The sequence below is a fragment of the Coregonus clupeaformis genome, unplaced genomic scaffold (genome assembly GCF_020615455.1).
Source record: "Coregonus clupeaformis isolate EN_2021a unplaced genomic scaffold, ASM2061545v1 scaf0059, whole genome shotgun sequence".
Lineage (NCBI taxonomy): Eukaryota > Metazoa > Chordata > Actinopteri > Salmoniformes > Salmonidae > Coregonus > Coregonus clupeaformis.
In genome coordinates, this window is record NW_025533514.1 from 537,556 (window position 1) to 561,091 (window position 23,536).

Consider the following 23,536-nt stretch of genomic DNA (forward strand, 5'->3'; position numbering starts at 1 on the left):
TGTACTTGAAAATGTATAAATGGATTAATTCTGAAAATTTGGGAAAACTCCTGGCAGACTTGATACAAAATATTGTGTAGTAATGTAATACTTCACATTATCAGTCTGAAACTTTGCACACACAATGCCTCCATCTTGTGGACAAAATCTATATTACACCTAGATTCCTACATCACTGTCTGGCCTTTCTCTTGCATTTCAAAAAAATAGAAAACAAATGTTTTTTGGTTTGTATTATCTTTTACGAGATCTAATGTGTTATATTCTCCTACATTAATTTCACATTTCCACAAACTTCAAAGTGTTTCCTTTCAAATGGTACCAAGAATATGCATATCCTTGCTTCAGCTCCTGAGCTACAGGCAGTTAGATTTGGGTATGTCATTTTAGGCGAAAATTTTAAAAAAAGGGTACGATCCTTAAGAGGTTTTAATGGATGGAGAACTATTGAGGGATAGAAGTGTAACAGGTGCTGTATCTCTGCGTTGTGTGATTGATTGGGACTATAGACGTGGACTTCGGAGATCAGGCTGTTTTAATGAATCAGAATTCTCTCTGCATCCAAAATAAAAGACAAAACATTTGTAGAGCACAAACATGTTCTGCCCGTTGTCGCCTCTTTCTACAACACAGACGCACAATACAAAGGACTGGGATCAGTGGAGGAGCCTAGCCACCCTTCACACATACAATACCTTAGCTAGCTAGTAACCACATGTTGAACTGAACTGGGATCAGTGGAGGAGCCTAGCCATCGTTCACACATACAATACCTTAGCTAGTTAGTAACCACATGTTGAACTGAACTGGGATCAGTGGAGGAGCCTAACCATCGTTCACACAGACAATACCTTAGCTAGCTAGTAACCACATGTTGAACTGAACTGGGATCAGTGGAGGAGCCTAGCCATCGTTCACACAGACAATACCTTAGCTAGCTAGTAACCACATGTTGAATTCACAATGTTTAATATCATCCTAAAAAGTACAATTACAATTGCATCTTAACAATACCATCCACTTATGAGTAAACTCCAAATATACAACATTATTCATGAACAAAACACTGTGTGTACGACTTTGTGCTTAAAAGGAATCTAACTTTTCTGAAGACCACAGAAAGAGCGTGCCTACCTCTCACAGTGCATCAAAATGATTTGAGCAGGAGCACGCAGGGCAGAACGTTGAGCACACACTCCTCTATTCCCAGGATACAGGCATGCATAATAACACATCAACATGCTATATTCATATATCAACCTGGTGAAATTCACTAAGTACTTCCAACAACCGTTACAGAAGGATGGAGAGACAGGAAAGCAGACACTTAGAATAACATGGAGGGTCATTTTTTATTTATATGTTGTTGTTATTTTTTGTTGTTTTAAATTACTGTCTTCCAATATTGTGTGTTTTATTCTGTAAAATATTTTACAAAAGAATGAAAATGTTTCCACGCGTTTTACACAACATTAAACTATTTTACAGTAGCCTACTATCTCTATTCTAGCCAGTGTGCGAGAAAACCCCATATTATGGTGATCCTCTGCAGCTCAATTGGTAGAGCATGGCGCTTGTAACGCCAGGGTAGTGGGTTCGATCCCCGGGACCACCCATACGTAAAAATGTATGTAAGTCGCTTTGGATAAAAGCGTCTATACCTAAATAGCATATTATATTATTATTATGGGTGAATGTGAATGTGCAACAACACGCCGTACCGCTAGATGGCGCTACTCGTGTAGCTCAACCACACTTCACACACTGCTCCATTTCTTCCATTCTCCCCGTCGTCAAAACAACAGACGTCTGGCCGACACAGCATTTCTTGGACCATTCTAACCAAACAAGCGATTTATCTAGCTAATGTTGTCGCTGCTAACGTTAGCGTCAACATCGATGCAACGACGGTTGCAGGGGGTAGTTACCGTTTCGCGGTGTTTACTGTGAACGTGTTAAGCACGGCGAGGTTTTGAAAAAATAAAGGAAACGGCTTCGGCTAGCTGCAACACTGACGTTAGCTAGCCTAGCAGGAGGTGGATATACGGAGGTGTGTATGTTCACAAAGAAGGAAAAGGATAGACCGACCAGGGTGGAGAAAAACAACCCGCTAGTTATGGAGTAGCTAGCTAGTTTAGGTGTCGGCTCGACGGACAGAGAGAGATAATCCAACCCAGCTAGTTATGGCCATGTCTCTGATCCAGGCATGCCGCAGTTTGGCCCTATCTACATGGCTCTTGTCGTTTTGTTTCGTCCACCTCCTCTGTTTGGATTTCACCGTCGCCGAGAGAGAAGAGTGGTACACAGCCTTCATCAATATCACCTACAAAGACCCGGTCACCTCCAAGGTCCGGACGGAGAAGACTGAATGCGGCCGATATGGGGAACACTCACTGAAACGCGACGCCAAAGGAGTCGTGGTGCTTCCGTCTCTCTCCCAGGACAGGCAAGCCTGTGATCCGGATACTCGGTTCGCGGTTCCGGTCCAAGGCAGTGCGTGGATAGCCCTGATAGCCAGTGGAAACTGCACCTTTAAAGACAAGATTCGACATGCGGCGAACCAAAACGCCACGGCCATCGTCATATTCAACGTTGGATCCAGCAACGTCAACGATACAATCACCATGCCATATTCAGGTAACAGTATTGACTAGCCAGATCGTAATATGATTTATCGGGTCACACAGTGTAGATTCCCGCTATACAATTAACATTCCATCATGCTTAGGTTATAATTTTGGTTACCATGGCAAGAATAAGAGATCTGTTTCTTTGAAAGACTGGTCTCCAAGGAACATATGAGGTTTAAAGGGGGTGTGTGTCTCAAGTCAACAGATCTCTACCCAATTGAACACTTATGGGAGATTCTGAAGCAGCCTGAGACAGCGTTTTCCACCACCACCAACAAAACACCACATTATGACATTTCTTGTAGAACAATGGTGTTGCATCCCTCCAATAGAGTTCCAGACACTTGTAGAATCTATGCCAAGGCTCATTGAAGCTGCTCTGGCAGCTCGTTGTGGCCCAACGCCCTGTTAAGACACTATGTTGATGTTTCCTTTTATGTAGGCAGTTACCTTTATGTAGCTATGTATTAACCATTGATTACACAGTGTATTTTTAGCTGATTGATGTAGTCTGGGTGGTCTAGAACCAGACAGACTGGTATGGCCCCTGGCAGAGGAACCCAGTGCACTGAGAGAGCTGGAGCTTTCATCCATACCTTATTGTTCTGATCGCCAGAGACGAGCTCATTGGTTTAGGTGTTGGTCATTCTGCCAACTAGACAACTGTCTTTATTGTATCTCACTGCAGGGAGTAGAGAATGCTGTGTCTGTAGGGAGTAGAGAATGCTGTGTCTATAGGGAGTAGAGAATGCTGTGTCTGTAGGGAGTAGAGAATGCTGTGTCTATAGGGAGTAGAGAATGCTGTGTCTGTAGGGAGTAGAGAATGCTGTGTCTATAGGGAGTAGAGAATGCTGTGTCTATAGGGAGTAGAGAATGCTGTGTCTATAGGGAGTAGAGAATGCTGTGTCTATAGGGAGTAGAGAATGCTGTGTCTGTAGGGAGTAGAGAATGCTGTGTCTGTAGGGAGTAGAGAATGCTGTGTCTATAGGGAGTAGAGAATGCTGTGTCTGTAGGGAGTAGAGAATGCTGTCTCTATAGGGAGTAGAGAATGCTGTGTCTGTAGGGAGTAGAGAATGCTGTGTCTATAGGGAGTAGAGAATGCTGTGTCTATAGGGAGTAGAGAATGCTGTGTCTATAGGGAGTAGAGAATGCTGTGTCTGTAGAGAGTAGAGAATGCTGTGTCTATAGGGAGTAGAGAATGCTGTGTCTGTAGGGAGTAGAGAATGCTGTGTCTGTAGGGAGTAGAGAATGCTGTGTCTATAGGGAGTAGAGAATGCTGTGTCTGTAGGGAGTAGAGAATGCTGTGTCTATAGGGAGTAGAGAATGCTGTGTCTGTAGGGAGTAGAGAATGCTGTGTCTGTAGAGAGTAGAGAATGCTGTGTCTATAGGGAGTAGAGAATGCTGTGTCTGTAGGGAGTAGAGAATGCTGTGTCTGTAGGGAGTAGAGAATGCTGTGTCTATAGGGAGTAGAGAATGCTGTGTCTGTAGGGAGTAGAGAATGCTGTGTCTGTAGGGAGTAGAGAATGCTGTGTCTGTAGGGAGTAGAGAATGCTGTGTCTGTAGGGAGTAGAGAATGCTGTGTCTGTAGGGAGTAGAGAATGCTGTGTCTGTAGGGAGTAGAGAATGCTGTGTCTATAGGGAGTAGAGAATGCTGTGTCTGTAGGGAGTAGAGAATGCTGTGTCTGTAGGGAGTAGAGAATGCTGTGTCTGTAGGGAGTAGAGAATGCTGTGTCTGTAGGGAGTAGAGAATGCTGTGTCTGTAGGGAGTAGAGAATGCTGTGTCTGTAGGGAGTAGAGAATGCTGTGTCTGTAGGGAGTAGAGAATGCTGTGTCTGTAGAGAGTAGAGAATGCTGTGTCTGTAGGGAGTAGAGAATGCTGTGTCTATAGGGAGTAGAGAATGCTGTGTCTGTAGGGGAGTAGAGAATGCTGTGTCTGTAGGGAGTAGAGAATGCTGTGTCTATAGGGAGTAGAGAATGCTGTGTCTGTAGGGAGTAGAGAATGCTGTGTCTATAGGGAGTAGAGAATGCTGTGTCTGTAGGGAGTAGAGAATGCTGTGTCTGTAGGGAGTAGAGAATGCTGTGTCTGTAGGGAGTAGAGAATGCTGTGTCTGTAGGGAGTAGAGAATGCTGTGTCTGTAGGGAGTAGAGAATGCTGTGTCTATAGGGAGTAGAGAATGCTGTGTCTGTAGGGAGTAGAGAATGCTGTGTCTATAGGGAGTAGAGAATGCTGTGTCTGTAGGGAGTAGAGAATGCTGTGTCTGTAGGGAGTAGAGAATGCTGTGTCTATAGGGAGTAGAGAATGCTGTGTCTGTAGGGAGTAGAGAATGCTGTGTCTATAGGGAGTAGAGAATGCTGTGTCTGTAGGGAGTAGAGAATGCTGTGTCTATAGGGAGTAGAGGGCCTTTCAGGCAGTTAATCAGACTGGAGAATCTAGATGGCTGTAGTTAACGAACACTAGGAGGAAGTGATGCGAGAGAAAGAGCTTTCGAAACTATTCTTCTGTGTGGAACAATGAATGAATGAACTCTGAATCAGGCTTGAGGAGAACAGCAACACAATACTACAACTTCTTGAGTTTTTGCTCAAACTCAAAAATAGAACACAAAATAGTATGGCTGGGAATTGCAAAGGGCCTTGCGCAACGATATTATCACCATACTTATGTGCCGATACGACATATATTGCAATTCTCACAAATATAAATATGTATTGCGATTCAATACTGTCAATTTATTGCGATTTGATGTTACAAACATACAGTATTTCAAACTATATGTCTGCTGCATAGAGAGAGCGCATGAGAAAATACGTTCTGAAAACATGTTGACCCCAATTAGTCTACTGGTCCATTGTTTGATCGGCCAAGAGTTTCTTAGTCCAGTAGTAGACTCCGGTCTTATTCGCGCCCGTCTCAGTGAACTAATCATTGCGGAGTCCGCAGGGATGGCACAGTCCAAGAAGATGCACAATGTACGTCTCTCCAGAATGCGCTCTCTCCCGCCAATTTGTGCACTTTCATTGTTTCATAACTTCATTGTGTTAATTGTTTGCATTTGATTGTTAGTGTATATCAATTCCCCATTACATAAAAATCACCATTAATATATTTACCGTTTATTCCTATAATTTCTAATCAACAATGTTTGTTTGGTTATAGTAATTTCTGTTAACGCATTCAATATATTATTATTCCAGTCTTTTACCCTTGTCATTGTCTGAGTGGACACGTTGTTTGCAGAGCGCACAACCTATGCTACACTTGTGAGAAACAAGTTTTGGTTTATTTCATTCCATTTGCGAGTTTTGTAATTTTTGTTGTTATTTGTTTGGAGAGTTCCTGTCAATGTTGAGTAATGACACACACCTGATTACTCATAGAAGTAAGCCTATAGGCTACCTGGCCTGCATGCAGATGTAGGCTTATAAATGTGCCCATTTGGGGATCTGATAGTATTTCTGATTGGCTTAACGCACCACCACTAATGAGCTGTGGAGCTTCTCAAAGTCATGTTTTCTTCACCTCAAACATCAAGGGAACGAAGTCTGTTTTTACATCCATTGATAATGACAATAGTTCCTCAATGTGTTTGTAAAATCTTTCCAGCGCTCTCCCTTTGGATAACCACTCAGTGTGAAAGGGAAAAATGTCATGCTCTGATCCAGTGGAAACGTCATAAAATAGGCCTACCTGATTACTTCTGATCCCTTGTGCAAATAGCCTACAGCTATCTGTCCCGAGCTCACTGGCATGGGAAACTCTTGAGGGCCCAGAATATTTGATACAATGCTGCAAGTTTGCTAGAGAAAGCTTCTGGACACAAGTTAATAGTTGATACAATGTTTTAAGTTAGTGGCAGAAAGGCCATGCGTAGCCAATGTGATTTATAGGATATATATTTTTTTCAGGATATTTTCTACCTGCAATGTTTTTCATTTAGATTTACATTTGAGTCATTTAGCAGACGCTCTTATCCAGAGCGACTTACAGTTAGTGAGTGCATACATTATTTTTTTATTTTTCATACCCCCCCGTGGGAATCGAACCCACAACCCTGGCGTTGCAAACGCCATGCTCTACCAACTGAGCTACATCCATTCCCTCCCCTACCTTGGACGACGCTGGGCCAATTGTGCGCCGCCCCATGGGTCTTCCGGTCGCAGCCGGCTACGACAGAGCCTGGATTCGAACCAGGATCTCTAGTGGCACAGCTAGCACTGCGATACTCAGGAGGCCAACATTTTCTTTGTTGGCTTTATGTAGGCAATTTTTACATAGTTGGCAATGGCAATAGAAGTTACTTTTTAGGTTTGTATCCTTTTCATTTAGATTTGGAAATAATTTTGATTAACCACATGACAATGATTTTGAGATACGAAGACATTATAAATTAAATGAAAATGTGCATATGAAAACCATAACTGGCACACAGATCGGTAGAAATGGTAAGATAAATTGGCATTCCACATGAGAAAGGTTGCCGACTCCTCGTGTAGCCTATTACCAGCAACTTCAGGAGAGTAACGGCAGAATCTGCTAAAGCCAGCAGGAGCGGGGAGGAGGATGGTCAGATTAAGGTTTTTTATTTTGGTTATCTTGATCTCTGGCTCCCTCTTGAGTCATCTGCGCCTTATTTCATCAAACAGTGTGCTTAAAGCGTCAGACAAGCTCAATGCATATAGTTGATTTTATTAAAACACATAGGGTGTGTCTATATATGGAAAAATAAAAGTTTTCAATCGATTGGTCGAAAGAACGGACAACTTTTGGTCGACCGCCCTAATGTTAAAAAGAAGATGTAGAAGAAGATATAGGATGAAAAATACAAGAGTTTTGGCGCAGGTACAGCCGACCGAGCGCTAGGTTTAATTTTTTTACAAATCGATACTTGGAGTCAATGTATCTCTATAATATTGCGATATGTAACTATTGATTCCCCACACATCACTACAAAATAGTAGGGCTGGGAATTGCCAGGGACCTCACGATACAATATTATCACGATACTTAAGTGCCGATACGCTATGTATTGCGATTCGATGTTCCAAACATATTACTCACCATGTGTGAGGGACGAGAGAGCCATGAGTAAATGAGTTTTGATCAGTCATTAAAAATAAGTGCTGAAAACAAAATGGGCCGATTTTTAAAAGATAAAGTACAATGAAGGAAAAACTCTGGAGTTGTGGTGAAGTTACAGCAAACTAGCGCAAAAAATAGTATTGCGATTATTTTCAAAACTATACAATATATTGTAAAAAATTATATCCCAATATGTACAGTGAGGGAAAAAAGTATTTGATCCCCTGCTGATTTTGTACGTTTGCCCACTGACAAAGACATGATCAGTCTATAATTTTAATGGTAGGTTTATTTGAACAGTGAGAGACAGAATAACAACTAAAAAATCCAGAAAAACGCATGACAAAAATGTTATAAATTGATTTGCATTTTAATGAGGGAAATAAGTATTTGACCCCTCTGCAAAACATGACTTAGTACTTGGTGGCAAAACCCTTGTTGGCCATTACAGAGGTCAGACGTTTCTTGTAGTTGGCCACCAGGTTTGCACACATCTCAGGAGGGATTTTGTCCCACTCCTATTTGCAGATCTTCTCCAAGTAATTAAGTTTTCGAGCCTGACGTTTGGCAACTCGAACCTTCAGCTCCCTCCACAGATTGTCTATGGGATTAAGGTCTGGAGACTGGCTAGGCCACTCCAGGACCTTAATGTGCTTCTTCTTGAGCCACTCCTTTGTTGCCTTGGACGTGTGTTTTGGGTCATTGTCATGCTGGAATACCAATCCACAACCCATTTTCAATGCCCTGGCTGAGGGAAGGAGGTTCTCACCCAAGATTTTACGGTACATGGCCCCGTCCATCATCCCTTTGGTGCGGTGAAGTTGTCCTGTCCCCTAAGCAGAAAAACACCCCCAAAGCATAATGTTTCCACCTCCATGTTTGACGGTGGGGATGGTGTTCTTGGGGTCATAGGCAGCATACGTCCTCCTCCAAACCACAACACTTTCACCCAGTTCTCCTCTGAATCATTCAGATGTTAATTGGCAAACTTCAGACGGCCCTGAATATGTGCTTTCTTGAGCAGGGGGACCTTGCGGGCGCTGCAGGATTTCAGTCCTTCACGGCGTAGTGTTTTACCAATAGTTTTCTTGGTGACTATGGTCCCAGCTGCCTTGAGATCATTGACAAGATCCTCCCGTGTAGTTCTGGGTTGATTCCTCACCGTTCTCATGATCATTGCAACTCCACTAGGTGAGATCTTGCATGGAGCCCCAGGCCGAGGGAGATTGACAGTTCTTTTGTGTTTCTTCCATTTGCGAATAATCGCACCAACTGTTGTCACCTTCTCACCAAGATGCTTGGCGATGGTCTTGTAGCCCATTCCAGCCTTGTGTAGGTCTACAATCTTGTCCCTGACATCCTTGGAGAGCTCTTTGGTCTTGGCCGCGGTGGAGAGTTTGGAATCTGATTGATTGATTGCTTCTGTGGACAGGTGTCTTTTATACAGGTAACAAACTGAGATTAGGAGCACTCCCTTTAAGAGTGTGCTCCTAATCTCAGCTCGTTACCTGTATAAAAGACACCTGGGAGCCAGAAATCTTTCTGATTGAGAGGGGGTCAAATAATTATTTCCCTCATTAAAATGCAAATCAATTTATAACATTTTTGACATGCGTTTTTCTGGATTTTGTTGTTGTTATTCTGTCTCTCACTGTACAAATAAACCTACCATTAAAATTATAGACTGATCATTTCTTTGTCAGTGGGCAAACGTACAAAATCAGCAGGGATCAAATACTTTTTTCCCTCACTGTAACTGTATCGACCCCCCCCACCACCACAACCAAATATCCTACATATTTCATCCCTTGATGACCAACAGGAAGCAGTGTGTGTTCCTAGCACCCTGTGTTAACCCTTTCCCTACTGTATGGAGATGTAATGCTTCCTTACTAGCCTGCTTCCCAACTCTGGGAGAAACGTGGAATGTTTCTTTGGGAGTCATTCCAGAATTCTGCTTTCCTCTCCAACTCCTGCTCCCATCACATTGGGATTTCTGTCCGCTCCCATCGTCCCTCCCAGCTCTATGGGTCCAGCTGCTGTTCAGATGTTTCAAGCCGGGAGAATTCCAGAACTTTACTGCTCCGTTGGGAAAGTAGGATTTCTAGCCGGAATGTTTGGTGCAATATAATTCTGTCGTGATGTGACTTTCATTAATGTGATGACTGTTGTTTATCGAATCAACTAACTATGTTTAATTGTTACTCTATTTAAATTAATCATGTAACAATTAACTCATTAGGAATTTGGGGCACCACGGAATACGTTTTTTAACGAGTTACCATCTCCCGAATTAAACTCTTAGAAGATATATAAGTTATATATATCGATAACAGTCACTTATCAATCATTACCTCATATCAGTCTCATACTGAACGTCGCATACTCCTTGATATCTGCAAGAACCCTAACCTTTTGTGAAAGAGCACAGTTAGAAAGATATGGCATATAGAAGCAAACCGGATGGACATCATGAAAATGATCGGAGAAGTTGAGAGTAGAAGAAGTTCAGGAGAAAGAACAAACAAAATATAATAATTGTAAAATTGACTGTGTCCATAAAATGTAGATAGTGGGTATGGGCTGGAAGTAGAGGCCTGGGCGTTGTTGTTCACTAGTTTACTCCAAGTGGGGAAAGGGTGGCAGGGTTGGAAAGTAATAAAGGGGAATATATATATATTTTTAAAGGATATGTATGTGTGTATATGTGTGTGTGTATGTATATATATAGTTTTTTTTTTTTTAGTCATTTAGCAGACGCTCTTATCCAGAGCGACTTACAGTTAGTGAATACATATATATTTTTTTATACTGGCCCCCCGTGGGAATCGAACCCACAACCCTGGCGTTGCAAACGCCATGCTCTATCAACTGAGCTACATCCCGGCCGGCCATTCCCTCCCCTACCCTGGACGACGCTGGGCCAATTGTGCGCCGCCCATGAGTCTCCCGGTCGCGGCCGGCTGCGACAGAGCCTGGATTCGAACCAGGATCTCTAGTGACACAGTTAGCACTGCGATGCAGTGCCTTAGACCACTGCGCCACTCAGGAGTGTATATATATATATATATATAAACAAACATGGGGATTGGAAGTGATGCAGACAATTACATTGATGGAAGTTACAATCTATCTGCAATATTAATCTGATCTACCCCCCAAAAAAAGAACCCTAACCGTACTTATGAATCAGCAATACACAAATGTGATTAATTATTTATTTACGAGCTAACTAAATAATAACACAGGATACATACACACACACGGTCTAGGTTATTGATTAGAAACGTAATACAATGGAAACAGGTCCCTAGTGGACTAACAACAGCATGACTGCTTGGTTATTAAAAGGGAGGGGTCAGAAAGAGGGAGAGGGACGAAGAGAGATTCAAACTTATCGCTGATACATTTGGAAACTACGATCACAGAAATCAGAGTACTTAGCAGAGTACTTAGACCCGAGTGGCGTAGTGGTCTAAGGCACTGCATCGCAGTGCTAGCTGTGCCACTAGAGATCCTGGTTCGAATCCAGGCTCTGTCGTAGCCGGCCGCGACCGGGAGACCCATGGGGTGGCGCACAATTGGCCCAGGGTAGGGGAGGGAATGGCCGGCAGGGATGTAGCTCAGTTGGTAGAGCATGGTGTTTGCAACGCCAGGGTTGTGGGTTCGTTTCCCACGGGGGGCCAGTATAAAAAATTATGTATGCACTCACTAACTGTAAGTCACTCTGGATAAGAGCGTCTGCTAAATGAGTAAAATGTAAATGTTAGCACCCTAACCACCCGCCCATTCGGATAAGATGTATACATTTACGTGTAGATGTCTTTGTCGTCTATCTCTGTTGGACTCGATCAACCCTTCTATGGGAAAGTGGGGTCGTTGGCTTTAGTGTCCCGTTCGGTGTAAGGCTCGGCTTGTCCACCAGAGGTCACAGTGTCCTTCTTCTTTGTAGAGCTTCTGTGGTAGCGAAGTGTTTGTTAGAACGGATACTTCAGGATGCACCCGAATGGTTGTCTTAGATGGGATTCTCCTTTCTTCCCACCTCGTGTCTTTAGTCAAAGTTCTAGACTGCTTTTACAGCTGCAGACTGCCAACCTCGTGGAGATATTCAAAGTTCAAAGCCACAGCCACAACTCTTTCTGGTCTAACCATTTTGTAACGTTTAGCTAACGCTTCACAGCTGCTGGTCTGATGGTATTTATTACCAAGGCTTTTTTTCATGCACTGTGGTAAAAATGGGGTGTTCCGTCACGCCAACATTATGTTTGTGCTCACTCGGGGCGTGGCTAGTCACTGTGCATAGTTTACATGAAAAACAGTTATCTCATTAGAAAAACTAAAATCACATTCCTATCTAGTGTTTTAGTGAGGGGTCGAGACTAGAAACAGACCTATTATCAGAGTGCTATAGTACTTGGAAGTGTTTTAGTGAGGGGTCGAGACTAGAAACAGACCTAGTGTGTGTGGTTATAATAAGTGTTGGGAAGAGTCTGTGCCACAGGGATGCACCTGGAACATTCCCCACAGCATTCCTGACGTTCCGTAGTGGAATTAGGAATTTCACAAAGGCCCCATCCCACTCCCCAGCCCTGTCATCATAGTTACAGTGACTGTTAGAATGGAAAACGTTCTGTTTACACTCCCATTGTTCTTAGAATCTACGTGGAGGTTCTAAATTCTGCCACAGGAGACGAGTCTGGGCCCTACAGTCACAAGGCTTGTTCTCCTGAGCAGGGTGCCTGGTGAAGTCTCTTTGTCTCACATACACGCACCCGGTCTGTTTATTTGTTTCATTTTCTGTTTCGACATGCGCCTTCAGTTCCTTTTAAAAGTTCTACAGCTGCACCATCGAGAGCATCTTGACTGGCTGCATCACCGCTTGGTATGACGACTGCTTGGCATCCGACCGCAAGGCACTACAGAGGGTAGTGCGTACGGCCCAGTACATCACTGGGGCCAAGCTTCCTGCCATCCAGGACCTCTATACCAGGCGGCGTCAGAAGAAGACCCTAAACATTTTTCAAAGACTCCATCCACCCAAGTCATAGACTGTTTTCTTTGCTACCGCACGGCAAGCGGTACAAATGCATTAAGTCTGGAACCAACAGGACCCTGAACAGCCATACGACTGCTAAATAGTTAGTCCGGTAACTATTTAACTATCTGCAGTAACCCTTTTTGCACTAACTCTTTTGACTCATCACATACACTGCTGCTACTGTTTATTATATATCCTGTTGCCTAGTCACTTTACCCCTACCTATATGTACATATCTACCTCAATTACCTCGCACCCCTGCACATCCACTTGGTACAGGTACTCTTGTGTACACGGAGTGTGCAAAATAGTCCATGACATACACTGACCGGGTGAATCCAGGTGAAAGCTATGATCCCTTCTTGATGTCACTTGTTAAATCCACTTCAATCAGTGTAGATGAAGGGGATGAGACCGGTTAAAGAAGGATTTCTAAGCCTTGAGAATTGAGACATGGATTGTTTATGTGTGTCATTCAGAGGGTGAATAGAGTACCACAGTATGAGTCATAATACCCATAAAACCTAGCGGTCAAACAAGGAAATGGTTCCAATCGTTTTTCCACCATTCATTTTTCCCATAGGGGATAAATACAGGCAAATATATTGATAAAAGTCACTTTGTCATAGAGATTTACATGGTTATCAAAACATCACGCCAGGGTAAGCCTCCACGAAACATAGCCCTGTGTGTTTCTAAAATCCCCTATGGGAAAAATGAATGGTTGAAAAACGATTGGAACCGTTTCCCTGTTTGACCGTTAGGTTTTATGGGTATTATGACACCTCCACTGTGGGACTCTATGGGAAAGACAAAATATTTAAGTGCCTTTGAACGGGGTATGGTAGTAGGTGCCAGGCGCACCGGTTTGAGTGTGTCAAGAACTGCAAAGCTGCTGGGTTTTTCACACTCAACAGTTTCCCGTGTGTATCAAGAATGGTCCACCACCCAAAGGACATCCAGCCAACTTGACGCACTGTGAAAAACATTGGAGTCAACATGGGCCAGCATCCCTGTGGAATGCTTTCGACACCTTGTAGAGTCCATGCCCCGATGAATCGAGGATTTTCTGATGGCAAAAGGGGGTGCAACTCAATATTAGGAAGGTGTTCCTAATGTTTTGTACGCTCAGTGTATAGCCAAGTTATCGTTACTCATTGTGTATCTATTATTACTTTTGTTATTACGCGTTTAACTTTTCTATTATTTCTGTATTTTCTTTCTCTGTGTTGTTGGGAAGGGCCCGTAAGGAAGCATTTCACTGTTAGTCTATACCTGTTAACGTGACAAATAAAATGTGATTGATTTTGCAGCTCGCAGGTTGACCTTTATTGGCATGAGCCTTGTCCTGGAGGCAGAACTGAGTGATTTCCGCTAGATGGGCCAGCTGCAAAGTCTAAATTAGCTATATTGTAAACATTCTCATTCACTCGCTCTCCCTTTCTCTCCCTCCCCTCCCCCCCTCTCCTGTCAGGTATGGGTGACGTGGTCGCCATCATGATCCCAGAACCTAAAGGTTGCGAGGTTGCTGCTCTGCTTGAGCAGAACGTCACGGTAACCATGCACATCACCATAGGAACGCGTAACCTCCAGAAGTACGTGAGCAGGACCTCGGTGGTGTTCGTCTCCATCTCCTTCATCATCCTGATGATCATCTCTCTGGCCTGGCTAGTCTTCTACTACATACAGAGGTTTAGATACGCCAACGCACGAGACCGTAACCAGGTAGGGTTCAGTAACACACCAGACTACAACAAAGTTGTTGCAGACTGCATATATTTGACTGTTTTGTTTATTGATTTCTGAGGGCTAACCCCTAGTCTTCTATCTCTCTCTCTCTCTCTCTCTCTCTCTCTCTCTCTCTCTCTCTCTCTCTCTCTCTCTCTCTCTCTCTCTCTCTCTCTCTCTCTCTCTCTCTCTCTCTCTCTCTCTCTCTCTCTCTCTCTCTCTCTCTCTCTCTCTCTCTCTCTGTCTCTCTCCCTCCTCTCCCTCTCTCTCCTCTCTCTCTCTCTCTCTCCCCCCACTCAGAGGCGTCTAGGAGATGCAGCTAAGAAGGCCATCAGTAAACTGCAGGTCAGGACCATCAGGAAAGGAGACCGGGAGACAGAGACAGACTTTGATAACTGTGCCGTGTGTATCGAGGGCTACAAGCCAAATGATGTGGTCAGGATACTACCCTGCAGGTAAACAAACACGAATGCCAGTTATCAACCTCAACATTAACACCAGTTATCTACCTCAACATTAACACCAGTTATCTACCTCAACATTAACACCAGTTATCAACCTCAACATGAACGGCAGTTATCAACCTCAACCTCAACGCCAGTTATCAACCTCAACATGAACGCCAGTTATCAACCTCAACATGAACGCAGTTATCAACCTCAACATGAACGGCAGTTATCAACCTCGACATGAACGCCAGTTATCAACCTCAACATGAACGCCAGTTATGAACCTCAACGCCAGTTATCAACCTCAACATGAACGCAGTTATCAACCTCAACATGAACGGCAGTTATCAACCTCAACATGAACGGCAGTTATCAACCTCGACATGAACGCCAGTTATCAACCTCAACATGAACGCCAGTTATGAACCTCAACGCCAGTTATCAACCTCAACATGAACGCCAGTTATCAACCTCGACATGAACGGCAGTTATCAACCTCAACATGAATGCCAGTTATCAACCTCAACATGAACGCCAGTTATCAACCTCGACATGAACGGCAGTTATCAACCTCAACATGAACGCCAGTTATCAACCTCAACACCAGTTATCAACCTCAACATGAACGCCAGTTATCAACCTCAACATGAACGCCAGTTATCAACCTCGACATGAACGCCAGTTATCAACCTCGACGTGAACGCCAGTTATCAACCTCGACATGAACGCCAGTTATCAACCTCAACATGAACGCCAGTTATCAACCTCAACGGCAGTTATCAACCTCAACATGAAAGCCAGTTATCAACCTCAACATGAACGCCAGTTATCAACCTCAACACCAGTTATCAACCTCAACATGAACGCCAGTTATCAACCTCAACACCAGTTATCAACCTCGACATGAACGCCAGTTATCAACCTCAACATGAACGCCAGTTATCAACCTCGACATGAACGCCAGTTATCAACCTCGACGTGAACGCCAGTTATCAACCTCGGCATGAACGCCAGTTATCAACCTCAACATGAACGCCAGTTATCAACCTCAACGCCAGTTATCAACCTCAACATGAACACCAGTTATCAACCTCGACATGAACGGCAGTTATCAACCTCAACATGAACGGCAGTTATCAACCTCAACATGAACGCCAGTTATCAACCTCAACATGAACACCAGTTATCAACCTCAACACCAGTTATCAACCTCAACATGAACGCCAGTTATCAACCTCAACATGAACGCCAGTTATCAACCTCAACATGAACGCCAGTTATCAACCTCGACGTGAACGCCAGTTATCAACCTCGACGTGAACGCCAGCTATCGACCTCGACGTGAACGCCAGTTATCAACCTCGACATGAATGCCAGTTATCAACCTCGACATGAATGCCAGTTATCAACCTCGACATGAACGCCAGTTATCAACCTCGACATTAACACCAGTTATCAACCTCAACACCAGTTATCAACCTCAACATGAACGCCAGTTATCAACCTCGACATGAACAGCTGTATCAACCTCAACATGAATGGCAGTTATCAACCTCAACATGAACGCCAGTTATCAACCTCAACATGAACGGCAGTTATCAACCTCGACATGAACGCCAGTTATCAACCTCAACATGAACGCCAGTTATCAACCTCAACGCCAGTTATCAACCTCAACATGAACGGCAGTTATCAACCTCGACATGAACGCCAGTTATCAACCTCGACATGAACGCCAGTTATCAACCTCAACATGAACGGCAGTTATCAACCTCAACATGAACGCCAGTTATCAACCTCAACATGAACGGCAGTTATCAACCTCAACATGAACGCCAGTTATCAACCTCAACATGAACACCAGTTACAGTGAGGGAAAAAAGTATTTGATCCCCTGCTGATTTTGTACGTTTGCCCACTGACAAAGACATGATCAGTCTATAATTTTAATGGTAGGTTTATTTTAACAGTGAGAGACAGAATAACAACAAAAAAATCCAGAAAAACGCATGTCAGAAATGTTATAAATTTATTAGCATTTTAATGAGGGAAATAAGTATTTGACCCCTCTGCAAAACATGACTTAGTACTTGGTGGCAAAACCCTTGTTGGCAATCACAGAGGTCAGACGTTTCTTGTAGTTGGCCACCAGGTTTGCACACATCTCAGGAGAGATTTTGTTCCACTCCTCTTTGCATATCTTCTCCAAGTCATTAAGGTTTTGAGGCTGACGTTTGGCAACTCGAACCTTCAGCTCCATCCAAAGATTTTGTATGGGATTAAGGTCTGGAGACTGGCTAGGCCACTCCAGGACCATAATGTGCTTCTTCTTGAGCCACTCCTTTGTTACCTTGGCCGTGTGCTTTGGGTCATTGTCATCCTGGAATACCCATCCACGACCCATTTTCAATGCCCCTGCTGAGGGAAGGAGGTTCTCACCCAAGATTTGACGGTACATTTGACGGTCCATCGTCCCTTTGATGCGATGAAGTTGTCCTGTCCCCTTAGCAGAAAAACACCCCCAAAGCATAATGTTTCCACCACCATGTTTGACGGTGGGGATGGTGTTCTTGGGGTCATAGGCAGCATTCCTCCTCTTCCAATCACGGCGAGTTGAGTTGATGCCAAAGAGCTCGATTTTGGTCTCATCTGACCACAACACTTTCACCCAGTTCTCCTCTGAATCATTCAGATGTTCATTGGCAAACTTCAGACGGCCCTGTACATGTGCTTTCTTGAGCAGGGGGACCTTGCGGGCGCTGCAGGATTTCAGTCCTTCACGGCGTAGTGTATTACCAATTGTTTTCTTGGTGAGTATGGTCCCAGCTGCCTTGAGATCATTGACAAGATCCTCCCGTGTAGTTCTGGGCTGATTCCTCACCGTTCTCATGATCATTGCAACTCCACGAGGTGAGATCTTGCATGGAGCCCCAGGCCGAGGGAGATTGACAGTTCTTTTGTGTTTCTCCATTTGCAAATAATCGCACCAACTGTTGTCACCTTCTCACCAAGCTGCTTGGCGATGGTCTTGTAGCCCATTCCAGCCTTGTGTAGGTCTACAATCGTGTCCCTGACATCCTTGGAGAGCTCTTTGGTCTTGGCCATGGTGGAGAGTTTGGAATCTGATTGATTGATTGCTTCTGTGGACAGGTGTCTTTTATACAGGTAACAAGCTGCGATTAGGAGCACTCCCTTTAAGAGTGTGCTCCTAATCTCAGCTCGTTACCTGTATAAAAGACACCTGGGAGCCAGAAATCTTTCTGATTGAGAGGGGGTGAAATACTTATTTCCCTCATTAAAATGCAAATCAATTTATAACATTTTTGACATGCGTATTTCTTGATTTTTTTGTTGTTATTCTGTCTCTCACTGTTCAAATAAACCTACCATTAAAATTATAGACTGATCATTTCTTTGTCAGTGGGCAAACGTACAACATCAGCAGGGGATCAAATACTTTTTTCCCTCACTGTATCAACCTCAACACCAGTTATCAACCTCAACATGAACGGCAGTTATCAACCTCAACATGAACGCCAGTTATCAACCTCAACATGAACGCCAGTTATCAACCTCGACGTGAGCGCCAGTTATCAACCTCGACGTGAACGCCAGTTATCAACCTCGACGTGAATGCCAGTTATCAACCTCGACATGAATGCCAGTTATCAACCTCGACATGAATGCCAGTTATCAACCTCGACATGAACGCCAGTTATCAACCTCGACATTAACACCAGTTATCAACCTCAACACCAGTTATCAACCTCAACATGAACGGCAGTTATCAACCTCGACATGAACAGCTGTATCAACCTCAACATGAACGCCAATTATCAACCTCAACACCAGTTATCAACCTCAACATGAATGCCAGTTATCAACCTCGACGTGAACGCCAGTTATCAACCTCGACGTGAATGCCAGTTATCAACCTCGACATGAATGCCAGTTATCAACCTCGACATGAATGCCAGTTATCAACCTCGACATGAACGCCAGTTATCAACCTCGACATTAACACCAGTTATCAACCTCAACACCAGTTATCAACCTCAACATGAACGCCAGTTATCAACCTCGACATGAACGGCAGTTATCAACCTCGACATGAACGCCAGTTATCAACCTCACCATGAACGGCAGTTATCAACCTCAACATGAACGCCAGTTATCAACCTCAACATGAACACCAGTTATCAACCTCAACACCAGTTATCAACCTCAACATGAACGCCAGTTATCAACCTCAACATGAATGCCAGTTATCAACCTCGACGTGAACGCCAGTTATCAACCTCGACGTGAACGCCAGCTATCAACCTCGACGTGAATGCCAGTTATCAACCTCGACATGAATGCCAGTTATCAACCTCGACATGAATGCCAGTTATCAACCTCGACATGAACGCCAGTTATCAACCTCGACATTAACACCAGTTATCAACCTCAACACCAGTTATCAACCTCAACATGAACGGCAGTTATCAACCTCGACATGAACAGCTGTATCAACCTCAACATGAACGGCAGTTATCAACCTCAACATGAACGCCAGTTATCAACCTCAACATGAACGGCAGTTATCAACCTCGACATGAACGCCAGTTATCAACCTCAACATGAACGCCAGTTATCAACCTCAACGCCAGTTATCAACCTCAACATGAACGGCAGTTATCAACCTCGACATGAACGCCAGTTATCAACCTCGACATGAACGCCAGTTATCAACCTCAACATGAACGGCAGTTATCAACCTCAACATGAACGCCAGTTATCAACCTCAACATGAACACCAGTTACAGTGAGGGAAAAAAGTATTTGATCCCCTGCTGATTTTGTACGTTTGCCCACTGACAAAGACATGATCAGTCTATAATTTTAATGGTAGGTTTATTTTAACAGTGAGAGACAGAATAACAACAAAAAAATCCAGAAAAACGCATGTCAGAAATGTTATAAATTTATTAGCATTTTAATGAGGGAAATAAGTATTTGACCCCTCTGCAAAACATGACTTAGTACTTGGTGGCAAAACCCTTGTTGGCAATCACAGAGGTCAGACGTTTCTTGTAGTTGGCCACCAGGTTTGCACACATCTCAGGAGAGATTTTGTTCCACTCCTCTTTGCATATCTTCTCCAAGTCATTAAGGTTTTGAGGCTGACGTTTGGCAACTCGAACCTTCAGCTCCATCCAAAGATTTTGTATGGGATTAAGGTCTGGAGACTGGCTAGGCCACTCCAGGACCATAATGTGCTTCTTCTTGAGCCACTCCTTTGTTACCTTGGCCGTGTGCTTTGGGTCATTGTCATCCTGGAATACCCATCCACGACCCATTTTCAATGCCCCTGCTGAGGGAAGGAGGTTCTCACCCAAGATTTGACGGTACATGGCCCCGTCCATCGTCCCTTTGATGCGATGAAGTTGTCCTGTCCCCTTAGCAGAAAAACACCCCCAAAGCATAATGTTTCCACCACCATGTTTGACGGTGGGGATGGTGTTCTTGGGGTCATAGGCAGCATTCCTCCTCTTCCAATCACGGCGAGTTGAGTTGATGCCAAAGAGCTCGATTTTGGTCTCATCTGACCACAACACTTTCACCCAGTTCTCCTCTGAATCATTCAGATGTTCATTGGCAAACTTCAGACGGCCCTGTACATGTGCTTTCTTGAGCAGGGGGACCTTGCGGGCGCTGCAGGATTTCAGTCCTTCACGGCGTAGTGTATTACCAATTGTTTTCTTGGTGAGTATGGTCCCAGCTGCCTTGAGATCATTGACAAGATCCTCCCGTGTAGTTCTGGGCTGATTCCTCACCGTTCTCATGATCATTGCAACTCCACTAGGTGAGATCTTGCATGGAGCCCCAGGCCGAGGGAGATTGACAGTTCTTTTGTGTTTCTCCATTTGCAAATAATCGCACCAACTGTTGTCACCTTCTCACCAAGCTGCTTGGCGATGGTCTTGTAGCCCATTCCAGCCTTGTGTAGGTCTACAATCTTGTCCCTGACATCCTTGGAGAGCTCTTTGGTCTTGGCCATGGTGGAGAGTTTGGAATCTGATTGATTGATTGCTTCTGTGGGCAGGTGTCTTTTATACAGGTAACAAGCTGCGATTAGGAGCACTCCCTTTAAGAGTGTGCTCCTAATCTCAGCTCGTTACCTGTATAAAAGACACCTGGGAGCCAGAAATCTTTCTGATTGAGAGGGGGTGAAATACTTATTTCCCTCATTAAAATGCAAATCAATTTATAACATTTTTGACATGCGTATTTCTTGATTTTTTTGTTGTTATTCTGTCTCTCACTGTTCAAATAAACCTACCATTAAAATTATAGACTGATCATTTCTTTGTCAGTGGGCAAACGTACAACATCAGCAGGGGATCAAATACTTTTTTCCCTCACTGTATCAACCTCAACACCAGTTATCAACCTCAACATGAACGGCAGTTATCAACCTCAACATGAACGCCAGTTATCAACCTCAACATGAACGCCAGTTATCAACCTCGACGTGAACGCCAGTTATCAACCTCGACGTGAACGCCAGTTATCAACCTCGACGTGAATGCCAGTTATCAACCTCGACATGAATGCCAGTTATCAACCTCGACATGAATGCCAGTTATCAACCTCGACATGAACGCCAGTTATCAACCTCGACATTAACACCAGTTATCAACCTCAACACCAGTTATCAACCTCAACATGAACGCCAGTTATCAACCTCGACATGAACAGCTGTATCAACCTCAACATGAACGCCAGTTATCAACCTCAACACCAGTTATCAACCTCAACATGAACGCCAGTTATCAACCTCGACATGAACGGCAGTTATCAACCTCAACATGAATGCCAGTTATCAACCTCAACATGAACGCCAGTTATCAACCTCAACATGAACGCCAGTTATCAACCTCGACGTGAACGCCAGTTATCAACCTCGACATGAACGGCAGTTATCAACCTCGACATTAACACCAGTTATCAACCTCAACACCAGTTATCAACCTCGACTTGAATGCCAGTTATCAACCTCGACATGAACGCCAGTTATCAACATGAACGCCAGTTATCAACCTCGACATGAATGCCAGTTATCAACCTCGACATGAACGCCAGTTATCAACATGAACACCAGTTATCAACCTCGACATGAACGCCAGTTATCAACCTCGACATGAACGCCAGTTATCAACATGAACGCCAGTTATCAACCTCAACATGAACGGCAGTTATCAACATGAACACCAGTTATCAACCTCGACATGAACGCCAGTTATCAACATGAACGCCAGTTATCAACCTCGACGTGAACGGCAGTTATCAACCTCGACATGAACGCCAGTTATCAACCTCAACATGAACGCCAGTTATCAACCTCGACATGAACGCCAGTTATCAACATGAACGCCAGTTATCAACCTCGACATGAACGCCAGTTATCAACATGAACGCCAGTTATCAACCTCGACATGAACGCCAGTTATCAACCTCGACATGAACGCCAGTTATCAACATGAACGCCAGTTATCAACCTCAACATGAACGCCAGTTATCAACCTCGACATGAACGCCAGTTATCAACATGTTTGAACCCCTTTTGTAAATCCTTTATCCTACCCTGCTGCTAAACCCACCTCAGCACTCTTAAACGTATATCAGACACTTTATAAATCCATGGTTGTTTTGTTTCTTTATCCTGTCAGACATCTGTTCCATAAGAACTGTGTGGACCCCTGGCTGCTGGACCACAGGACCTGCCCAATGTGCAAGATGAACATCCTCAAAGCACTGGGCATCGCTGTGAGTCATTTCAGAATCATTCAGGAGTTGTTCAGGAGTCATTTACAGAGGTATCAATGAGTCACTTACTCATACCAGTCAGAAAACTGATTTTTTTTCCTTTTGGTCACCATCAGAATTGAATTGATCCAAATCCATCCAATCTTGATTCCCTCACACCAACACGATTGAATATATTTGAGCTGAATCCACATAAACTGTTTCTCTCTAATAGTTATTTGCTCTCTCCTTCCCTTCCTCTGCTCTCTCTCTCTCACCCTCTTCCTCTCCCCCTTTCTGCCCCTCTCTCTTTCTCTCTGTCTCTATACAGTTAAATGCAGAATGTCTGGACGACGTGCCATTGGACTATGAGATGATGGGTGTGGGTGGTGGTGGTGGTGGTGGGGGGGTCGGGGGGTCTGGGCCTAGAGGCTGTGGTGTCAGGAGGGTCCAGTGACGGGACCCTCAGTGAGGGGGGGTCGGTGGTTTTAGACCCGGGGGTGCGGAGGGTGGGGCTACCCCAAGACTACCACGAACCAGACCCTCCCATTACTGCTACTACTCACACACACACAGGTGAGACTACTGACCGACAGGTGAGAGTACTGACCGACAGGTGAGAGTACTGACCGACAGGTGAGACTACTGACCGACAGGTGAGAGTACTGACCGACAGGTGAGAGTACTGACCGACAGGTGAGAGTACTGACCTACAGGTGAGAGTACTGACCGACAGGTGAGAGTACTGACCGACAGGTGAGAGTACTGACCGACAGGTGAGAGTACTGACCGACAGGTGAGAGTACTGACAGACAGGTGA

General features: G+C 44.2%; 1 protein-coding gene and 1 long non-coding RNA gene across 3 annotated transcripts; one reads left to right on the plus strand and one right to left on the minus strand.

The window, feature by feature from the left end:
• The first annotated feature begins 1,782 nt into the window (after positions 1–1,782).
• Positions 1,783–23,173, plus strand: LOC121571056 (RING finger protein 150). The gene is made up of 5 exons (XM_041882299.2): positions 1,783–2,637; positions 14,223–14,473; positions 14,777–14,931; positions 22,641–22,737; positions 23,048–23,173. Exons 1-5 carry the CDS (start codon positions 2,184–2,186, stop codon positions 23,171–23,173), a joined length of 1,083 nt encoding a protein of 360 aa, XP_041738233.2. The 5' UTR covers positions 1,783–2,183.
• On the minus strand, positions 14,946–22,533 carry LOC121571057. Of its 2 annotated transcripts, XR_006658153.1 has the most exons (4): positions 21,362–22,533; positions 18,424–19,660; positions 15,829–16,672; positions 14,946–15,665 (listed from the first exon to the last, which is right to left on the minus strand). It is a non-coding gene; the product is annotated as an uncharacterized LOC121571057 (long non-coding RNA). The 2 variants fall into 2 exon arrangements; XR_006658152.1 differs by having other exon boundaries at positions 14,946–16,672.
• Positions 23,174–23,536: the final 363 nt, after the last annotated feature.